General features: G+C 35.4%; 1 protein-coding gene across 1 annotated transcript; it reads left to right on the forward strand.

Annotated features, from left to right (window-relative positions):
• The first annotated feature begins 2,687 nt into the window (after positions 1–2,687).
• LOC140793878 (uncharacterized) lies at positions 2,688–8,362 on the forward strand. The gene is made up of 5 exons (XM_073145643.1): positions 2,688–3,130; positions 3,745–5,363; positions 6,876–7,034; positions 7,142–7,313; positions 7,386–8,362. Exons 1-5 carry the CDS (start codon positions 2,722–2,724, stop codon positions 8,207–8,209), a joined length of 3,183 nt encoding a protein of 1,060 aa, XP_073001744.1. The 5' UTR covers positions 2,688–2,721; the 3' UTR covers positions 8,210–8,362.
• Positions 8,363–17,890: the final 9,528 nt, after the last annotated feature.

Raw genomic sequence — 17,890 nt, forward strand, 5'->3', positions numbered from 1 at the left:
TTATATATATATATATATATATATATATATATATATATGGAAGGAATATTTTTTGTTCCACTTATATTCGATGTTCATTGTATTATCCTTAGTTAGAATTATTTTTAGATAAAAGTATCCGATACTTTCTTTTTAAAGAAAGGGAAGTGATATTTACATAGTAAAAGCTTTCTAGAAGAGATAATTATACTTAGACACTTTAAATTATTACTTATTTTAATATATATACCTCTCATTTGTTATTTTACTCCCTTAATTATATAGAAACTTTGAAATGGTGTTTAATTTCTTTTTTAATTTCAGAAGCTCTATAGAGTGTTTTACTTTATTTTATAAAATAAGAGGAAATTTAAGAGTAAATTAGTTATTTGACGCGTTCCATTAACACATTCAGTGCCGAGAAATATTAGATTAAATACGAGGATTTTTATAAAAAATTAAGCGATAGTTTAAACAGTCACATTTAAAATGACTTATAAAATGACAAACAAACCTTTTTATTAATCCTGTGGTATAAATATCATTTAAAAGATATGGATAAGCATAGAAGTTGTTCTACATTCACAAAGATATTCCGCATAGCAAAAATGTTTCCACTTTATCCGAAAGTCCTCCATTTACTATTCTCCTATCTTTATTCTTCTGGATAGTAGTAGAATAGAACCCCCCAAAGCCTTGTCATCCATTAATCAAACCCACTATATATAATGACTAATTAATTAAAGCACTTTTAATAGAGAGTGGGCATCTCAAACAAAAGTAGCCGAAAGCTTAGTAATGACTACATGTTAAAAGCCTGGGTTTTACCATTATTATTGCTATCAAATTTTACCTAACAACAAAGACTACATTCATAACCTGAAAACTTTTTGAGAATTATATTAAAATCCTTACCACCTTCTTTATTCTTGTGGGAAAAAGAGTATATCTAAAGCTTAAACCCTGCGTGCTGATGCTTCCTATTTAGATAGAAACGAACTTAATAGATTCTGTGAGCACTTGAGAAGGGAATAAGATTACCTGGAGGGAGTTCCTTTGTTACTAAGTAATAAGAGGAATATATTCAGATGGAAGGATTGAGTTCAAGGTTCCTTTGCTGCATAAAGTATTGCTTAATGAATCGCAGCCGTTTTTTTTTTTACAACTTTGGATTGATCACTGGAGCAAATTAATTACAGTTTATCCCTCTTGGTTTAGCTCGATTTATCTTTGTATTTTAAACTTAAGCATGCAACCTACGTCTAGATTAAAGTGCAGTTGTTAAAGTTTTCGTTCAAAACTAATGGTATTTTATTAGCGCTAATATTTTTTTACCGTGAATAAATAGCAAAATGACTAAATAATCCATCAATCTACAAATTAAACTATACTTTTTGTAGGGGTAATTAAATCTTTCTTATGTCCCAGTTAATGCTTAATTAATCATTGCAAGTCAGTCTAAATCGCAAAAGGGATTCTGTACTTGAGTTTAAAGCATATGGAGGTAAGTTAAGAAGGTTAATTATAATTTTTTCTAATCACTATCTAGAATGCTCGTAAAACTTTGGATTAATCAATGGAGGAAATCATAGTTTATCCCTCTTAGTTTAACTCAATTTTAATTTATTCCCTTGTATTTCAATCTAAGTATTTAACCTTCATCTAGATTAAATTGCAATTCTGAAGATTTCATTGAAAACTAATAGTATTTCATTGGCGCTAATATTTTCACCATTGAAACTATCTCTCCGTCTACAAATTAGGCTGTAATTTTAGAGGGATAATTATATATCTTTATATCCCAATTAATATTTAATCTAACTGTTATAAGTTTGGTCTAAATCACGAGGGGGGATTAAGTGCTAAAGTTTAAAGAACTTAAAAAATAGGTGGTAAGTTAAAATTGGGCGAAATTACAAGAGGTTAAATAGTAACTTTTCCTATGTTTCTGAACTCAAATAAGCCGTTTAGAATAAGGTACTGAGGCCTACTACTAAGAGTTAGAGAATAAATGTGGGCTATCAAAGTTTAAACCTATGGCCTCTCAATATCATGTTAGATAACCAATTGATAAAAAGAAAAGAAAAATTGTTATTATAAATCATTTCTTCTAACAGTCCTAAATTTTGGAAATGATTTTGATTCATAAATCAAACAAACCACCTATAATTTAGGCTTAAATCCATGTTATAAGTAAAGCCAAGCCAAGAGCAGCATATAAATTGGAGTTGGAGGCCCATGATACTAACAAATTGAGCCTAGAAGAGGCTTTATTGGGCTAAATAACTCTGAGCCCTTTACAAATATTAATACTCGGGCCATATCTGCAATTAATTGTTTTTGCGAATAACTACCTACTTTTACAATTATTTTAAAAAACATCCTCCTACTCTTTTATGGGTATATTTGCGAAAAACCACCTTTGCCTACCTATGGCTATGGTAATAATTATGCTTAGAATAGAATATTCACTTATACTTTGATGATAAAATCGAGAATTTGGTCCCATTAAATTACCAAAGGCCCTTAGATTTTATTTTATTTACCAACTTTGGCAGGCCGAGTGGAACTTACCTTCCGACTAATGGGCCCGGATTGGGGCCCAACTAGCTTTCACATCAAGAGTAGTGACACGTGGCTCCTTCTGAAGAATTAATAAGTTTCTTCAATTATAAAACTATTTCAAGAACCTTTTTGTTTCGGAATCCTTCGACTATCCTGTCACGACCTTCTCCCTCAACGATGAATCCATTATCCGGTGGTTTCCCCAGTCGCCGCCGTGCGCCGGCGGTGACTCCGCCCTCCTCCTCCTCCTCCTCCTCCTCTTTATCTCCATTAGCTCCTCCCTTCACTGTCGATCGCCCGTTCCCTCTCGCCCCCACCGCCCCCTCCCTCTACGCGCCGCCGCCGTCCGATCTCGCTTCTACGGCCGTCGGATCTCGATTTATTACTACCACTCCCGGCGTCCTCGATCCTTCTCCCTGTTACCCTTCTTATGATTCGAACCCTAATAACTTCCCGAGATCCGGTAGTGGCGATTTCAAACCCTTCGAGGGTTTGGTCTTCGGTGGGGAGCGATCGAGTGGTTTTGATGGGAGAAGTTCGTGGATCGATCCCTCCTCGTGCTACCGAGTCTCGCCGTTGCGCAAAGGTACTTTCTTGGTTGTTCTTGATAAGATCTTTTATTAGCTGTGTATGAGTTATTTTAATCTAAATTTGTCATGGTGGCGTGATCTTTTTGTTGTTATATGGTTGAGGATTTATCTAAGATGATTCTTTTTTTACTCTTTCAAGTTATCTTTTTCAATTTTTTTTTTTTGTTGTAATTATGAAGTTAGGGTTTGTGGAATCGAGGTTATGTTTGTTCAATGTCGTTGCCTAGTTCTCCTTGGTGATAAAACCTAAGTTTAAAGATAGAGATTTAAAGCAAGCTAATCCCTCTTCTTGGGTGAAACCCTCAACATATCTATATTAAAAAGAAGATAACTTAGTTAATCCTTAGCAAGAATATCACATGCAAGTACCTACTGGAAAATTCAATTAAACATGACAACTTTATTCCTAAATGGCAGCAATGTAACAACTGCAACAACAGCAATCAAACATACTAACACATAAACCAGCTTGATAACACTTTGGCATGAAAACCTTTGTCACGGAAAGAAGATTTCTCATGCAATACTGTTATTTTCGTGCTCTCAATTGGTAATATATTATTAGTTGATACTTTGCTGACATCTTCTGATGGTGTTCTGGCATGTGAAGATGCGCCAATCGTTCAAACTGGAAATCTCAGTTCCTTACCAAGAGCATATAATGTCGGATCAGAAAGCTATCAAGCAATTCAGAGAGGCAATTCTGGTGTTCTGGCATGTGAAAATGCGCCAACAGTTCAAACTGGAAATCTCAGTTCCTTACCAAGAGCATACCATGTCGGATCAGAAAGCTATCCAGCAATTCATAGAGGCAATTCTGATGTATTTCCTAGCAGTTTTAAATCATCAGCAGTTCTGGCTCCCAATGCATTCTCAAATGAAGTATCTGATGCTCTCTCAGCAGACCCATCTTCTATGGCGGAAACTCACAATAAGTTCTATCAAACTTCCTCTTATGATGATTACCTTACGCAGCTTGCTTTGACTCATAAACCACTTGTAGCATGTCTTCCATTGAAACAAGAATATGATCCAGTAGAAAGAACTATTTCTCCAACAGATCTTGGTGCCTTAGAAACTGGATTTTCTACTATTCAGTATGTGAATCCATCTAGAATGTATTTTGATTATCTTGAGACTATGCCAACCGAGCAAAAGGAATCTGGAACTTATCAAAGTGATGACAATGTTTATGCTGACCTCTTGAATAGAATCAGAACTTGTTTCCCCAATTCTACTTTTGTAGAGACAAGTAATATTATAGGCAAAGGCAATGGTTCGGCTGCTGGGAAATCTATGGAGCAGTCTCTAGAAGTTAATTATGGGTCAAACCATATGCACTTGAACTGCCCTGACTCTTCTACATCAGAATCTTATTCAGTTAAACCTCATGATCTGAAGATGATAATTTCTTCTGACTCACTTGATCAACATAACCTTGGGGTAGACTCCCCATGTTGGAAGAGAACTCCAGCTTCGCATGAATATATATTTGGTTCTGAGGGAAATGATTCTTCTAAGGTTGCAAGGGGATCAACTGTTTGTAGAGATTTGCAGCAAGACCAAAAGCATCTTCAAGCCGATGTTAAATATGCAGGAACATACCCAGAGCACATTGGAAGTTCCATTTGCCAAGAAAATCAGCATGATCATTCTTTATCTTATACAAAGGAACCCTCTTATGCTGTTAGTTTGCCTGGCAGAGGCCAAAAATGTGAAGATGACATAGATGTGAAGCTAATTCCTGTAGAAACTGGTAACAAGGTTAGTCATGTTGCAAACGTTCTTGTTGAACTGACTAATGAAGAGACAAATGATCTACTTGCTGATTCTGGTCCAAAGGCTTATGAATTTATACAGTCAAACCAACAGGAAAATGTTTCCCCTGGCAACGAATCCACACTGGTAGCTGAACTTGTGTGTCCTGGTCTCAAGGAAGCAGTTCACGATAGTTCAGCTGTCCTTAATGCTTGTGCTAAATATAACATAAACAAAGTATCTTCTTATGGAGATAAGATTCTTAGAGAGAATGCCACAGTACCTGGGTCATCTGATCTTTCTTGCAGCAGAGATTCAGGTAATGTTCAACTGCTTATCAAGTCAATGTACAATTTATCACAAGTGCTTCTGGGCACTTGTAGCAATGATCATGAATTAAAGGAACCTGAAGTTGAGCTTCTTCAGTTGGTAATAGAAAATCTTAAAGCTGTTCGTGCCAAAGACAAAAAGGTAAGCAATGCAATCCTACTTACATTTATGCTCGTCTAATTTCTATTATGGATGATTGATTTGGATGGATCAACAATTTCATTGGGTTCAAGGCAGAATTCCCTGAAACTTGTGATTTACAACTTGTTCTTTATTTTTGATGAAATTATTTAATGAAGTTCTTTTTTAGAAAAGAAGAACAGAAAAGTAACTGCATAAAGAGATTAATTTGCTCTCTGAAATTGCCACACAAGATTTTCATGCAAAATATAACATAAAATAGAGTTTTTGTTCTTTATAATAATAAGGAGACACTGAAGATAGATGTGCTGGTGTATGCTAGTGTAATTTCCACTCGTGATCATTATAAAATTCTATGAAGAGTGCCACATACTGCTAAATGTTTAGGCCCCTCTTTTGTTAACTGCATGACTTTGCAGTCCATCTTGATTGGAATGTATATCATAGTATTGCTGTGTTTTGCTATGACAGGCTTATCTTACATTGAAAAAATACTTGCAATTTAGTTCCAACAGTGATAGTGAGTAGTGTTCCATTACTATGACTCGCACCACATGGGGCTGCTAGTTTCTCCAAGCATTGGTTGAGCATAATGGCCTGCAACTGTGATATGTGACTTATCTACCTGAATGATTCTTTCTTCATATTTTGTGAACTTAGCATAAAGTTCATGCAGGTGCTTTTGACAATCTACATCACTCCCAGTAAACTCCTCCCAAATGTTTTATTGTCAAAGAATAGTTTCCTTTATATTTGGAAAACCAAGATTTTACATTTCCCTTACTAGCCATGTTAGTATATGTGCTGGACATCCTGGAAAGCTAAGATTCTATCTTTCTTAGGCACCATCTCTTCAGGTACTTCACCTTCGGACTTCAGATTATGTATTATCCCACCTTTTACCATCTTAGGTCTTTTCATTTTAAGCTCATCCTGTATTTTACTTACTTTGGAGGTTGGGAGTACCAAAGGTTGTTTTTTGGACAAGGTAAGATTCGAAGGATACTTTTTGGTTTCGGTGTTTGTGGAGTCTCAGTTTTGGCGGTTTAGGACATGTGACATCACCAATGTAAGCTGTGAAAAATATTGAAAAATGTAGAAAGTTGGAATAACCTAGGATAGATATTTTGTAGCACTTTGATATATTATAATGATGCTCTAAACTAATATTTTAAATGATATCCGACTTCAAGTTTTATCATCTGTCAAGCTGATGGCACTTTTTCCTTTTCATTTTTACTGCTACATGGGTTATATCAATTGATCTAGGTAATGCATTAAAATGTTACAAATAAGCTACAGCATGACTTTTTATTTGCAATTTTGCCTTCTGATGACTCTTTTATCTTTGAGGCATCAAATTCAGAAATTTCTTGATTATGGACTTTGTCGTCATACCTTTTCCATTAAGGAGTAACTTCTTGTCACATCCATGTACTTCTAACATCCTTTAAGGAGCAAATTTGATGTTTGTTGCTCAAGTCTCTTACTACAGCTCTGCGTCCCTCTCAGGTTGAACTAAATACTGATGAGACTGATAATATTATGAAATTGAGAAACACTAAAAGCTCTCACAAAATGGATTGCATATGGCAAACTGCGAATGATGATAAGCCCATTCACTTTATCCCCAAAAGTATTGAAACTGATATCGCGAAATGTATTGCTCAGGTAGTGCTTTACTACTGGTACCCTAGTATAGTAATTTGAGATAATTACTGGATAAATTGTAACCTTTTGCCCCCTTGCAAATTTCTCTGCTACTTGGTCATCTGCAGGCTCTTGATAATCTTCCAGATAATAGTTATTTTGACCAGGAAGAAGAGTCTCGGACACTTCTATACAAAAATCTATGGATTGAGGCAGAAGTTGCATTATGTACAATGAAATATGAACTTCAACTTGCCCGCATGAAACTTAAAATGGAAAATCAGAAGCTTGAACAAAAAGGTGTAAATTTATGCTTGTGTTATTTTCCTTATTTATTACTTACAGACGAGTAAAACCGACTTCCTTTTGCAGCAAATTCTAATGGCTCATCAGATGAAGTTAAGTTTTCAGAATTGACCAGGTTAAGAAGCCTATCATCCACGAAAGCACTTGATGACCATTATGAAGAAAGAAATAAGGCCAAACAGGGCATCTGCAATGCTTCAGCTTTTGGGGCTGATGGGACTCATAGCGGTGACGAGCAACCTAGCGGAGGAGGCACAGACAGTACAGATGATGCAGATGCTTCTGTCATGGCTAGATGCAGAGTTCTAAAGGGACATCTAGATAATATGAATTCTCTGGTTGAAAGCAACTTCAAGCAACATCATGATGTAAAGACAAGTATGGCAGATGAGGTTGATTCTGCTGTTATGACCAGATTGAGAGTTCTCAAAGGGCGGGTTGATAATGCTAGTTCTGAATGTTCAAGTATGCATCCAATACTTCAGCATTCTGTAGATTTAGGAGTCCACTTGGAGACAGAAGAGACGATGGGCAGCCTTTCTTCAGCAACTGGTAGTTTTACTGGAACAAGGCACCAGGTGACAGAGCTTGCTAACTTGGATCTTATGAGGCAGAACCAGCAAACAAGTGCTGATCATGAACATGAAAATGTGTGTAACTTAGTGAATAGCAGCATATCCAGTGATCCGCAGATCTCTACAAGCTACAGTGAGGAAGTTGGACCATTTCCGAACTATGCATGGTTTGCAGCAGCTAGCGGATCTCCTGCATGCATAGCAGATGGTCCATCCTCACAGGGGAGGCAAATCACTTCCAGTGATCCTACCAACTCGTCGTCAGAATGGGATTATGTGCTGAAGGAGGATATTTTTTCATTCAACAGCTCCTGAAATGAAAGTCAAATATTCCTAGCTCCTGTTTTAGGTAATGCATTTGTGGTATAAACCCGAACGGGCCATGAAGTGATATGGAGTGATGTGAATGGCTAAGAAACTAATCATTTGTAATTATGCACATAATATTTAATTTCAATTGCTTGCACATATTAAGGAGTATTCATTCCGCTGTGCTATACTTGTTTTAGTTCCTACTGACTGGGAACCTTTGGTTTCTGTTTTCTAGACTTGTTTCAACGCTATATGGCAAGTTATAGTTGTCAACACAAAGGTAGTAACAATGTAAGTTCTAACTCTTATACTCACAGTAAAGATATACAATAAATCTTTCTGTCTTGCAGCTGATGCAGTCAGTGTTGAGCCTGCTGGGTTTATCCAGGTTTTGGTTCAGTAAAGCACTTTTTGACTGCACTCAGTAAGAATCCTAGCAATTTTGTTTTGCTCGTATCCTTTTGGCTTCTATTGGAATTTTATTTCTTTTAACATTGAATTCCATCCATGTATTTCATAATGTCGTACTTATTGAGGAACCGATAGTGGGAATAAATAGGAGAACAACACCAGAACTTTATATATATATATATATATATATATATATATATATATATTCTGAGATTGTGTACATCAAACGTAACTTTGCTAAACTCAAGAATATATCCCTCTTGCAGAGAAAATTTTGGATTTAATTTTTAAGAGATAATGACAAGGGACTGTTCTTGTTATTATGCTAGATCGACTGTACAGTATAAATGAGGAATTTATGAGAATAACTCCTAGATCCATAGTGGATGAGTGAAGTGAAGAAGTCCTTGTACCTTGCCTGTAGCATTCACAGGTACATGATGCAGCAACATCTATAGTTCTGAATGTGGAGCCTTTTTTTTTTTATATTTGAAAGTATTAGTACAGCCTGTTCAAGAATGTTAATTAGAAACAGTATGAATTTATGAAGTCTCTTAACTATATCCTAGCAGTTGAGACACCCAGTTCCTCACTGAAAGACTGAATTCAACTCCCCGGATGGTTGTTTATGATTTAATTGAACCATCTTAAATTCTCATTATCTAACAGTAAAAATTATAGAAAAAAGGTAACTCTCTATTGTTCCCAGGTATATTCTTCTTGTAGAGCATATTTGGATCTGCCAAAAAATTTCCTGGTGCTCTATCTCTGAATATATCTTACCCATGGATATGCCTGCCATTCTACCACACGAAGGTTATATAATATCAAATTCAGATAACGAACGAACTATGGTATGATACAGTTGCAATCTGCACCACCAGTAAAGAATAAAGGGAAAAGGAAGGAAGAGAAAGTTTTGGTGCTGAACAGTGATGCATTGCTGCCATTAATAAATAAAGCGCGTCGGGGAAGCATTTAGGAACAGCTGGTTTATTTAAGCACTGCTTCAACATTCAGCAGTAGCAGCAGCAGCAGATGTTTTCCTCTTCTTTTTTTCTTTATTTTTTTTTTCCTTTGGCTAATTTACATGTTTCACCTTTCTATTATGACCAAATATTAGGTTACACATTAATATTAGAAGACATGAATTTGCCCTTTATACTATTGAAAACTTAACAAAAATATTGTATCTTGATAATTATTTCGCCTCTTCAGCAAATATCAGCTTTAGGCCAGCTTCAATGGTAGATTACTGGCAAGGTTGGGAGGAGAATAATGAGATACAATTTATCCAAGTTATTAAATCTTGTAAAGTGAAAATACCTCTTCTAAAGAAAGGGACCCGGGCAAATTACAATTTACCTTTATGTTAATCCCCAACCTCTTCTATATCATTATTTTTGTATAAAAAATTTAACGATTGTAACTTAATTTATACACAGATCTTAAGTGTTTGAGCTCGAAGTACAGAAAAGTGAATTAAAATTTTGTCAAACTATGGAGAGATACATTATAATTTTAAGAGTATATCTTATACTTTTATTCTTCATAGATGATAAGATTTTTTATAATATAAAAAGGTAAAAGTGTATCACCTTAAAAAAAGGGCACAACCTACAAAGGCAGCTCAGCTTTCATGAAAAATCCTGGGGATGATATGAGATAGAGTGTGGGTGAAAAATAAATTTAGTTATTCTTTTCTTTTATTGGCTAAACTTATATAAAGCATCGATCCGAGAGAAGAAAAAGTAATAGACTGACTCTCTGCAGTAAGACTTTTCATCTCTCTCTCTCTCTCTCTCTCACTTCTGAGAGTGGAAGAGAGAGTTTTGTCTCCGCTTTGGAGAAGGCATGAAGGCTGAAAGTGACATATCATAGGAGCCTCAACGGTTTTCTCATGCAGAGCTCTGCCCGAGCTGCCCGGATTTCTAAAACGGGCAAAAGTCGGATATGCTTCCCGCTCTCTCTCTCTCTCACCCCTAATACCATACTCTTCACAATTTCTTCTTTTCATCAACTCCAGCGGTCCTCACGCTATTAACTAACTTTTTATTCATTTATACGGGAGATAAATTTATTTACACCACAATGCGTCCTAGCTAGTTTATATATAGGATTTCCGTGTCCCTCGCAGTGGTCCTAAGTCTATCCACTTCCTCATGGTTCATTAAGAGAGATAATAATATAATATCACCCAATAATGTATATGTAGTAACGCTAATATAAAAGACAAAGCCCCCTCTCGTCCAACTAGTTAATGACACATGCAGTGAAGCAAGAGAGAGAGAGAGAGAGAGAGAGTTAAGAGGTAGAGGTCCCCCACTTAGCCAGCCTTTATATCTTTCAAAGGCCAACCCATCATCTCATCTCCACCTCGTTCTGAGTGTCCATTTCGAAGAAGACCAAACTCCTTAAAACTCCAAACCCCACTACCCCACACCCATCGATCCATGCATCCCCCTCTCATTCTTGGATCCACTTGCCTTTGTACTCAACCTTGAGGTCCTTGACATGGATCATAATGCAGTCTCATGGTGCATTAACAGAGAGAGAGAGAGAGAGAGAGAGAAAGAGGGACTTTGGGGGGTCTTTACAAGTGTCACCACCTACATGGTAGTCTCTGTCTCTATCACTCTCTCTCTCTCTGTGCCCCCCCCTCTCTCGGTATGGTTGCAAGCCCCCAGCCAATGGCATGGCCATCACAATATATATATATATATCACCTGTGACTTAAAGGGTCCATGTACATCACTAGTTAGGGCAACCACCCACATGGCTCTATTAACAGTGCATATCAAGCCAATATCCAGCTAGGCCTTGGTAGATATTTGCCTTGAAACCCAATTTGAATGAGATGTGATTTAGCTGGTCGTCCATTTCCCCTCTCTAGAATCCCTCCACCGTGCCAGCATCAAGTTAGGATGGATGGGGGTCACTACTAAACTATGGTACCTTTGGTGCAACATGTGCACTCTACCCGTGCTATATCCCACTTGCCATCTCACCCCCTCAATCGATCACTTGGAGCTAGCTACTCATTTTGATCCATGGAATTGGCGAATTTCGCATGCCTTATCCTGGGTTGAATCCCCACCCCCCACTCTCTCGGTTGCAACAAGTGGGGCTTCCCCATATAAAGTCCTGTATAGGTTAATACCGCGTGTTAGAAATGAAATATAAAAGTTATGCTCATCTAATAATTTAAACTTTTAGAGTAATCGATAAATTAACTGTACGGATATATATATATAATATGTATATATATCATTTTTGCCACGCTATAATTTGGGAACACATCTCGAGAATATCTGGGAGAGGAATTCTCATGGTATCTCGTAGATCAGACGGCTAGGGTAGGTTGATGGCCCGTTGCAGTCGGTGGCAGTGGTTGCAGTGCCCTAGCTTCTTCCAATTTGTTGTCTAAGAATTAGGAGATCTGAGGAAGAAAGATAGAAAGAAAGAAAGAAAGAAAGAAAGACAGATTATATATATATATATGGAATAATGTTATATTGTTTTTGTGGGCCTCTAGGAATAGGGTGCAGGCGAGTATTATATTTGATGGTGATCTTTTGGGAAGAAGAGAAGCTATTCAAAGAAGGAAAGAAGATCACACAATAGGTAAGTCTCCTTTGGGTTACATGGAAATGCATATCTCCTAATCTATTCTATGAATAACCCTTCATTAATTAAAAAATGAGCCTCTCATTTACTACTTGCTGTCTTTTATGCAACCCGTCTATAGTAATCTATCCAACTATATACACATATAAACTCTTAAGCATCATGATGGCAAGTCTTGGATCTATAAAAATTATGACAACCTCCAAGGTCTCAATGGACCATCTTATTGGTTTTATTATCATTTATGACTGTACTTAGTGCTGATTTGTGCCATTTGAATTGGCCCTTTGTTGTTGTCTTATTCGCATAGAGTGAAACAGGTTGGATATCATCTTTATCTTGCTGAATAAGAACATGAAATGAATGCCCTAGTTATTCTTCCTTGATTATAAACTTGTTTGGTCCCAAAAATAGAATAAGGAAACATTGCGAAAAAGGTTGATGTACACTACTTATTACGATGAGATATTTCCTTCTTTCATGTTCTTATTCCACTTTTTAAAAACAAACGTTCTTATTTCACTTGCGTTTGTAATTTTTAGAATAGAATTATCAAGTTACACATCAATGGGTCATTGTTTAGCCTCTTATGTCTGATTCCTCACCGTACTAAGAAATAATTATGCTCCACTGCAGCATCACTCGATCTGGATTTTTTCAACTTTTAGTGATAATGATTGAGATTTAGTCACTCAAACTGCGACAAACTGCGATTGGAGCTAATTAAGTTTCACAAGCAGGCAGATAATTATCTGTGAGGAAATAAAATTCCTAGGCATGATCTTCAATACACTTGCTTGCTATAAGTGTGAAATATTAAAGAGCAAATAAGTAATCTCAAACACAAGCAATTTTTTATGGATTAAGATCGGATCAAATCAAACACTAGAATAATTATGGCAATACAATAACAATTTATAAATCATCCATCAACACTCATCACTGTATCTATAATGGTGTTGCTTGCTAGAATTTGTGACTCACTTCTTTTTGTGATTGATTTCCAAATTCAATAATCTTTGAGATTATTACAACCATCTCGGTAACACTCGAGATATGGTCATCCAAAATATAAAGAATATGAGTTGATTAATAAGTAGATTCAATACGTTCTATTGCATAGCCTCTTCAGAGCCGTGACATTTATTTTTTCAAAATGCTCCCTAATGATGCTCCAAGGGATATCCTAAATTTAAGTTAAAATACTTTTAAATATCTCTTCTAAATAAAGTCTGGAAAGCCCTTCAAAAGTGTCCACGGGAAAGTAGAAAATTAAAATCCGTACATGATATCAAATATAAATTAGTGCATTCGAACACTATATATCAAAAATTACTTTTCTCCATTTCTGTTCCCAAATTAGTTAGAATTAAACTTCTAATACTTGTGCATTAACAATTCTTTAATTTGTGTGGTTTGAGTCATTCCAAAGTGGTTAGAACTACTTCCAAAAGCTGTCACTCTCTTTAATTCTGCCTCATCTATTATATAATTTGACTTGCGCATATATTTATATAAATATCAGCCATCAACCCTTACTATAGGAGAGCCTTTGCTGCAGTCTCAATGTGTTCATATATGACATATGCTATATCAATAGAATCTCTAGTAATTATCACATGTATCAGGTAAGCTGGATCCTTGTTGATCATAGAATGGCGTGCTTTTGAAGTATTATTATAGATACAAATAAGATGAAACATTTGTGGTGACTATAGTAAGCGTGCATGGATTACCTTTTACTCATCCACTCTTCGTTCGGTCCAAGCACAGTCTTTGCAACCTTGGTGAACGGTGGAGCATCAGTAGGATGATATGGAAATATGAAAAATACGTATCTGCACCATGGATACAAGACGGTCGAGTTGTGAAAATGTTGGAGGAGTTGAAGAAGAGCCCTCGTTTGGCCTCTCCCTCTTTGAAGTCACCCATTCTCGGCAGAATTACTAAAACAGTAACAATAGCAAGAAATAAACACATGAAATCCAAGTCAAGATGATCACTGTGCAACTGACATGAAACTTATTCGAAAAAAGAACCATAATTTCAAATCCACATATTTTTTTTCGCAGCATCAAATGTCGAGAAAATCCCTAAAGAACATACATGGAGAACAAACTATCCAACCACCCTGAAAACCTTTGAAGATGTTGGAGATGAATGAAAACTTTTAAAAATCATAGATTATGTCTTGATTTGAAATGAGAAATCACAAGATTTGGACGAGAAACACAAGGAGGAAGAGTCATAGAAGTCCGTGGAGGCAGATGAATAAGAGATGGTCTGAATTGAGGATGAGAATTTACGGTTTGGACAAATATTTAAGATTTTTGGGCTCGAGCATTCGGGTGCAAGTGGAAATGCAATCAGAGAATCTACAAAAATATTTGAAGCCCCAATATGCAATTGAAAGTATCAATTAAATCTCAAGAAATTTACATTATAAAAGTTTGAATTTTCAATAGCGAGAATCATTTACAGCAAAATATTTAACAAGTCAGTTTGAATAGTCGTTTCGAATATTTTTGTTAGTACATTAAAAAATTTAGATTAATTTATTATTAAGGTCCAACATATTATAAAGTCAAAGAGGAATTAGATGCACAAATATATATATATATATATATCAACCTATTATAAATTAAACAATTTAATCATGCAAAATTATTAAAATTAAGACTTAATTATAGTGCCTTGTTACTCCGCTCCGGTAAAACACTAAAATATGAGTCAATTCTTAGATACCACCAAAAAAAAGGCAATAAACTAAAATCAACCCAAATTTAATTTATATTTCCAGATATTTATATATGTTTAAAATATATTACCAATTACATCGAAACCATACCGTCTATTTTTCGACTTGTATGAGATAATAAATCAATAAGCACGATTGTCAGGAGTTGTTAAATTCTTAATCACATATCATAGCAGGTACGCCGCTGCTGGCTCTCGTTGTCTGCACCCAAGATTAAATCGTAATCATCAGATTAAAATTTAGCAAGTGCACGCTAAAAGGTAGCCTTGCAGTGTACGATTTAATCACCCAATTGAGAAATAATAAGATGGCAACTAAAAATTAGCAAATGCTTATCACATGCTAAAAGTAGCATATGATCACGTCTCGTTTAGCTCTCCTACTCTACTACCTGCATTTGGTAGTCCTTTTTTTTTAAAATCCTTTTGGCGGTTTTTATGTCGGAAAAAGAGTGTGGAATTTTGATCCACTTGCAGTGATTATGATATCACGGCCAACGAAAAGAGTTCTTGTTTGATGTAAATGTATCGATGCCAATCTGGAAGAACCAATTGGGTTTTATTCTAAGGACAAAGATTGGAGTTACCAGGCCACTATTTCAAATCTCAACACAATAATGCAAGCCACTCACTCACTCTCTCTCTCTCTCTCTCTCTCTCTCTTTCTCCAAGAAAAAGATGGTAATGGAATTGTAATTTGCAACCTAGTAAAACTTGCAATTTTAGCACCATTTGTTCTTGACTTTGTTATGCTTTACAACCTAACACTTCTTAAGTCTATATTTGCCATTTTATTCTCCTCAATTTATGTGGGAAAATATTCCAACTTATCCGAGGAAGCACAGATTTTATCCCCCAATGCATATACCAACGCAGACCAATCAACCCACACAAAGTCTAAGGAGTGCTGCTTTTATTCTAACAATCCTGATGTAATTTGCCTATAATTATTGGACTAACCTAATCGAGACTCTACAACAAACATGAGCAAAATAAAAATCAATAAGCACGCAGTTTGGAAACACAAAGAGGTAAGCATATAATAATACAATACATGGTGCGAAATACAATAGGATTCCCTCGTACTTGTGTGATACACTTGTCAGGGCCACCGTAAGCAAAGCTCTTGGTTTTTAAAATTATATATATTAAAAAGAAAACACCTCATGTGCAGGGTTTTTATTTTTATTTTTACTTTTTATTTTGCAAGGCTAAGTGTGGAGCTGTGAGCGTGGAACAAGTTGGGAAGAAGTCAATAATAAACAGTTGTTAGTTATTTCACTCCCCACCCCCGACCTCTATTTTCCCGCGCTAATTTAGTCCCATATTTAATACCGCTGACGTCCCGCCACGTAGCTTCGCTCCCGGGTGGTCGTTGACTAATAATATCATCAGATTCCACGCGTTCTTTCTATTCTTATTATTTTTAGTTTTCTTTTGAAATATAATATATATAGTTTAGGTGTGGGACGATATTTTAATCCAATAAGGGAGAAGGGATGGGGGGAAGCTATGTGGCTCAAGCAAAGCTTCATGTTCCCAGTCGCAAGAGTGATGCTGTGGATAACCTTAAATATTCCTTCGGAGTTAGCTTTGGTGTAATCGAACTAAGCTCTATAAAATATTAAGTTTAAATTGATTATAATTCATTTTAATTTATTTTTTATATCTAATTAAAGCCGCTTGATAAATAAATTTAAGTCTAATTCAAGCCTGAGCCTCATCAAACTCTAAACCACTTGTAATTAATATGAGGTCAACGTAGGAAGGATACCTACAGAGTGTTATCTTTAAAAAAAATTATATATATATATATATTGCTTCTTTTTTTTCTACTCTTGTCACACCAGGTGCCATTAAAATATTTAAATTTACATACTACAATTAGTATCATGTTAGTATCGTAGGCATTTGTTTATAATTGTTTTCAAGACTTTGTGGTCAGAAAAGGAATTGTTTATAAAATTTGGAAGATTAAATAATGTTGGGGATTAAGGAGTAACTCCCTCCACTACCTTTTTGCACCTCAAGTACGTACGAAAAATCCTAGCTGTCCATCATTAGTGGTTGAGAGTGATTAGGTTGGGATTAGACTACCCATTAGTTTCTAATTAAAAGGATAGAAGGGGATTTAATTAAATATGAAGAAGGTATTACGCATGCTAATAAAGACAACTTGAGATTTTAAACGACCTTGACTTGGTCAAATGTACTTGATTTAAGTTATATAGGTAGAGATTTTCTTATTATTATCATTCTAATAGACTCAAGATGTGTGTTTTGAATTGAATTATTTAGATATCTATTAGTTTAGAGCTCTGGATCTCCTTCGTTATCTTCTTAACTCACCTCCTTGTCATTCTTTATGTTGTGCTTTTTGGGTACCATGAGCTAAAAGAAGTTCCAAAAGGCAGCACATACTAGTACTAGTGGATCAGTTGACAAATAATAATGGATTCAAAGGAATCTTAAGGTTGTTACTAATGTTGAATGGAAAAGGATATAGCAAGTAGAGTTATAATAGATTGATGCCATCTTTAGGATAATTAGTTTTACAACAAGTTGAATATACTATGAGAAATCCAGAAGACAATAAAGAATAAGAATTAATTAGAAAATTCAAGATAATCTATATAATATATATGGTAAATTACAGTTTACCCAATCTAATTTGGCACGAATTTTTTTTTTATATTTTAAAATTAAGCACATATTCTCATGTTGTTTACGTTGTTGATTGGGATGTACAAAGACTTAATTACCCTAAAAATATAATCTAATTTGAGGTCGGTAAGAATAGTCATTTATCAATTTAGTTATGAAGAGAAATATTAAAGTCAATATGGTTAAATAAATGAGGTAAATTATAATTTAGAAATTTTGATAAAA

Source organism: Typha latifolia, chromosome 8, assembly GCF_019914945.1.
Source record: "Typha latifolia isolate L0001 chromosome 8, TyphaL0001v2, whole genome shotgun sequence".
Lineage (NCBI taxonomy): Eukaryota > Viridiplantae > Streptophyta > Magnoliopsida > Poales > Typhaceae > Typha > Typha latifolia.

Excerpts from the sequence above, each read along its gene's own strand:
- LOC140793878 (XM_073145643.1), top strand. The coding sequence starts at position 2,722 with ATGAATCCATTATCCGGTGGTTTCCCCAGTCGCCGCCGTGCGCCGGCG. Across the intron at positions 3,131-3,744 it reads AGTCTCGCCGTTGCGCAAAG|ATGCGCCAATCGTTCAAACT; the intron begins GTACTTTCTTGG and ends TGGCATGTGAAG. Across the intron at positions 7,035-7,141 it reads TCGCGAAATGTATTGCTCAG|GCTCTTGATAATCTTCCAGA; the intron begins GTAGTGCTTTAC and ends GGTCATCTGCAG.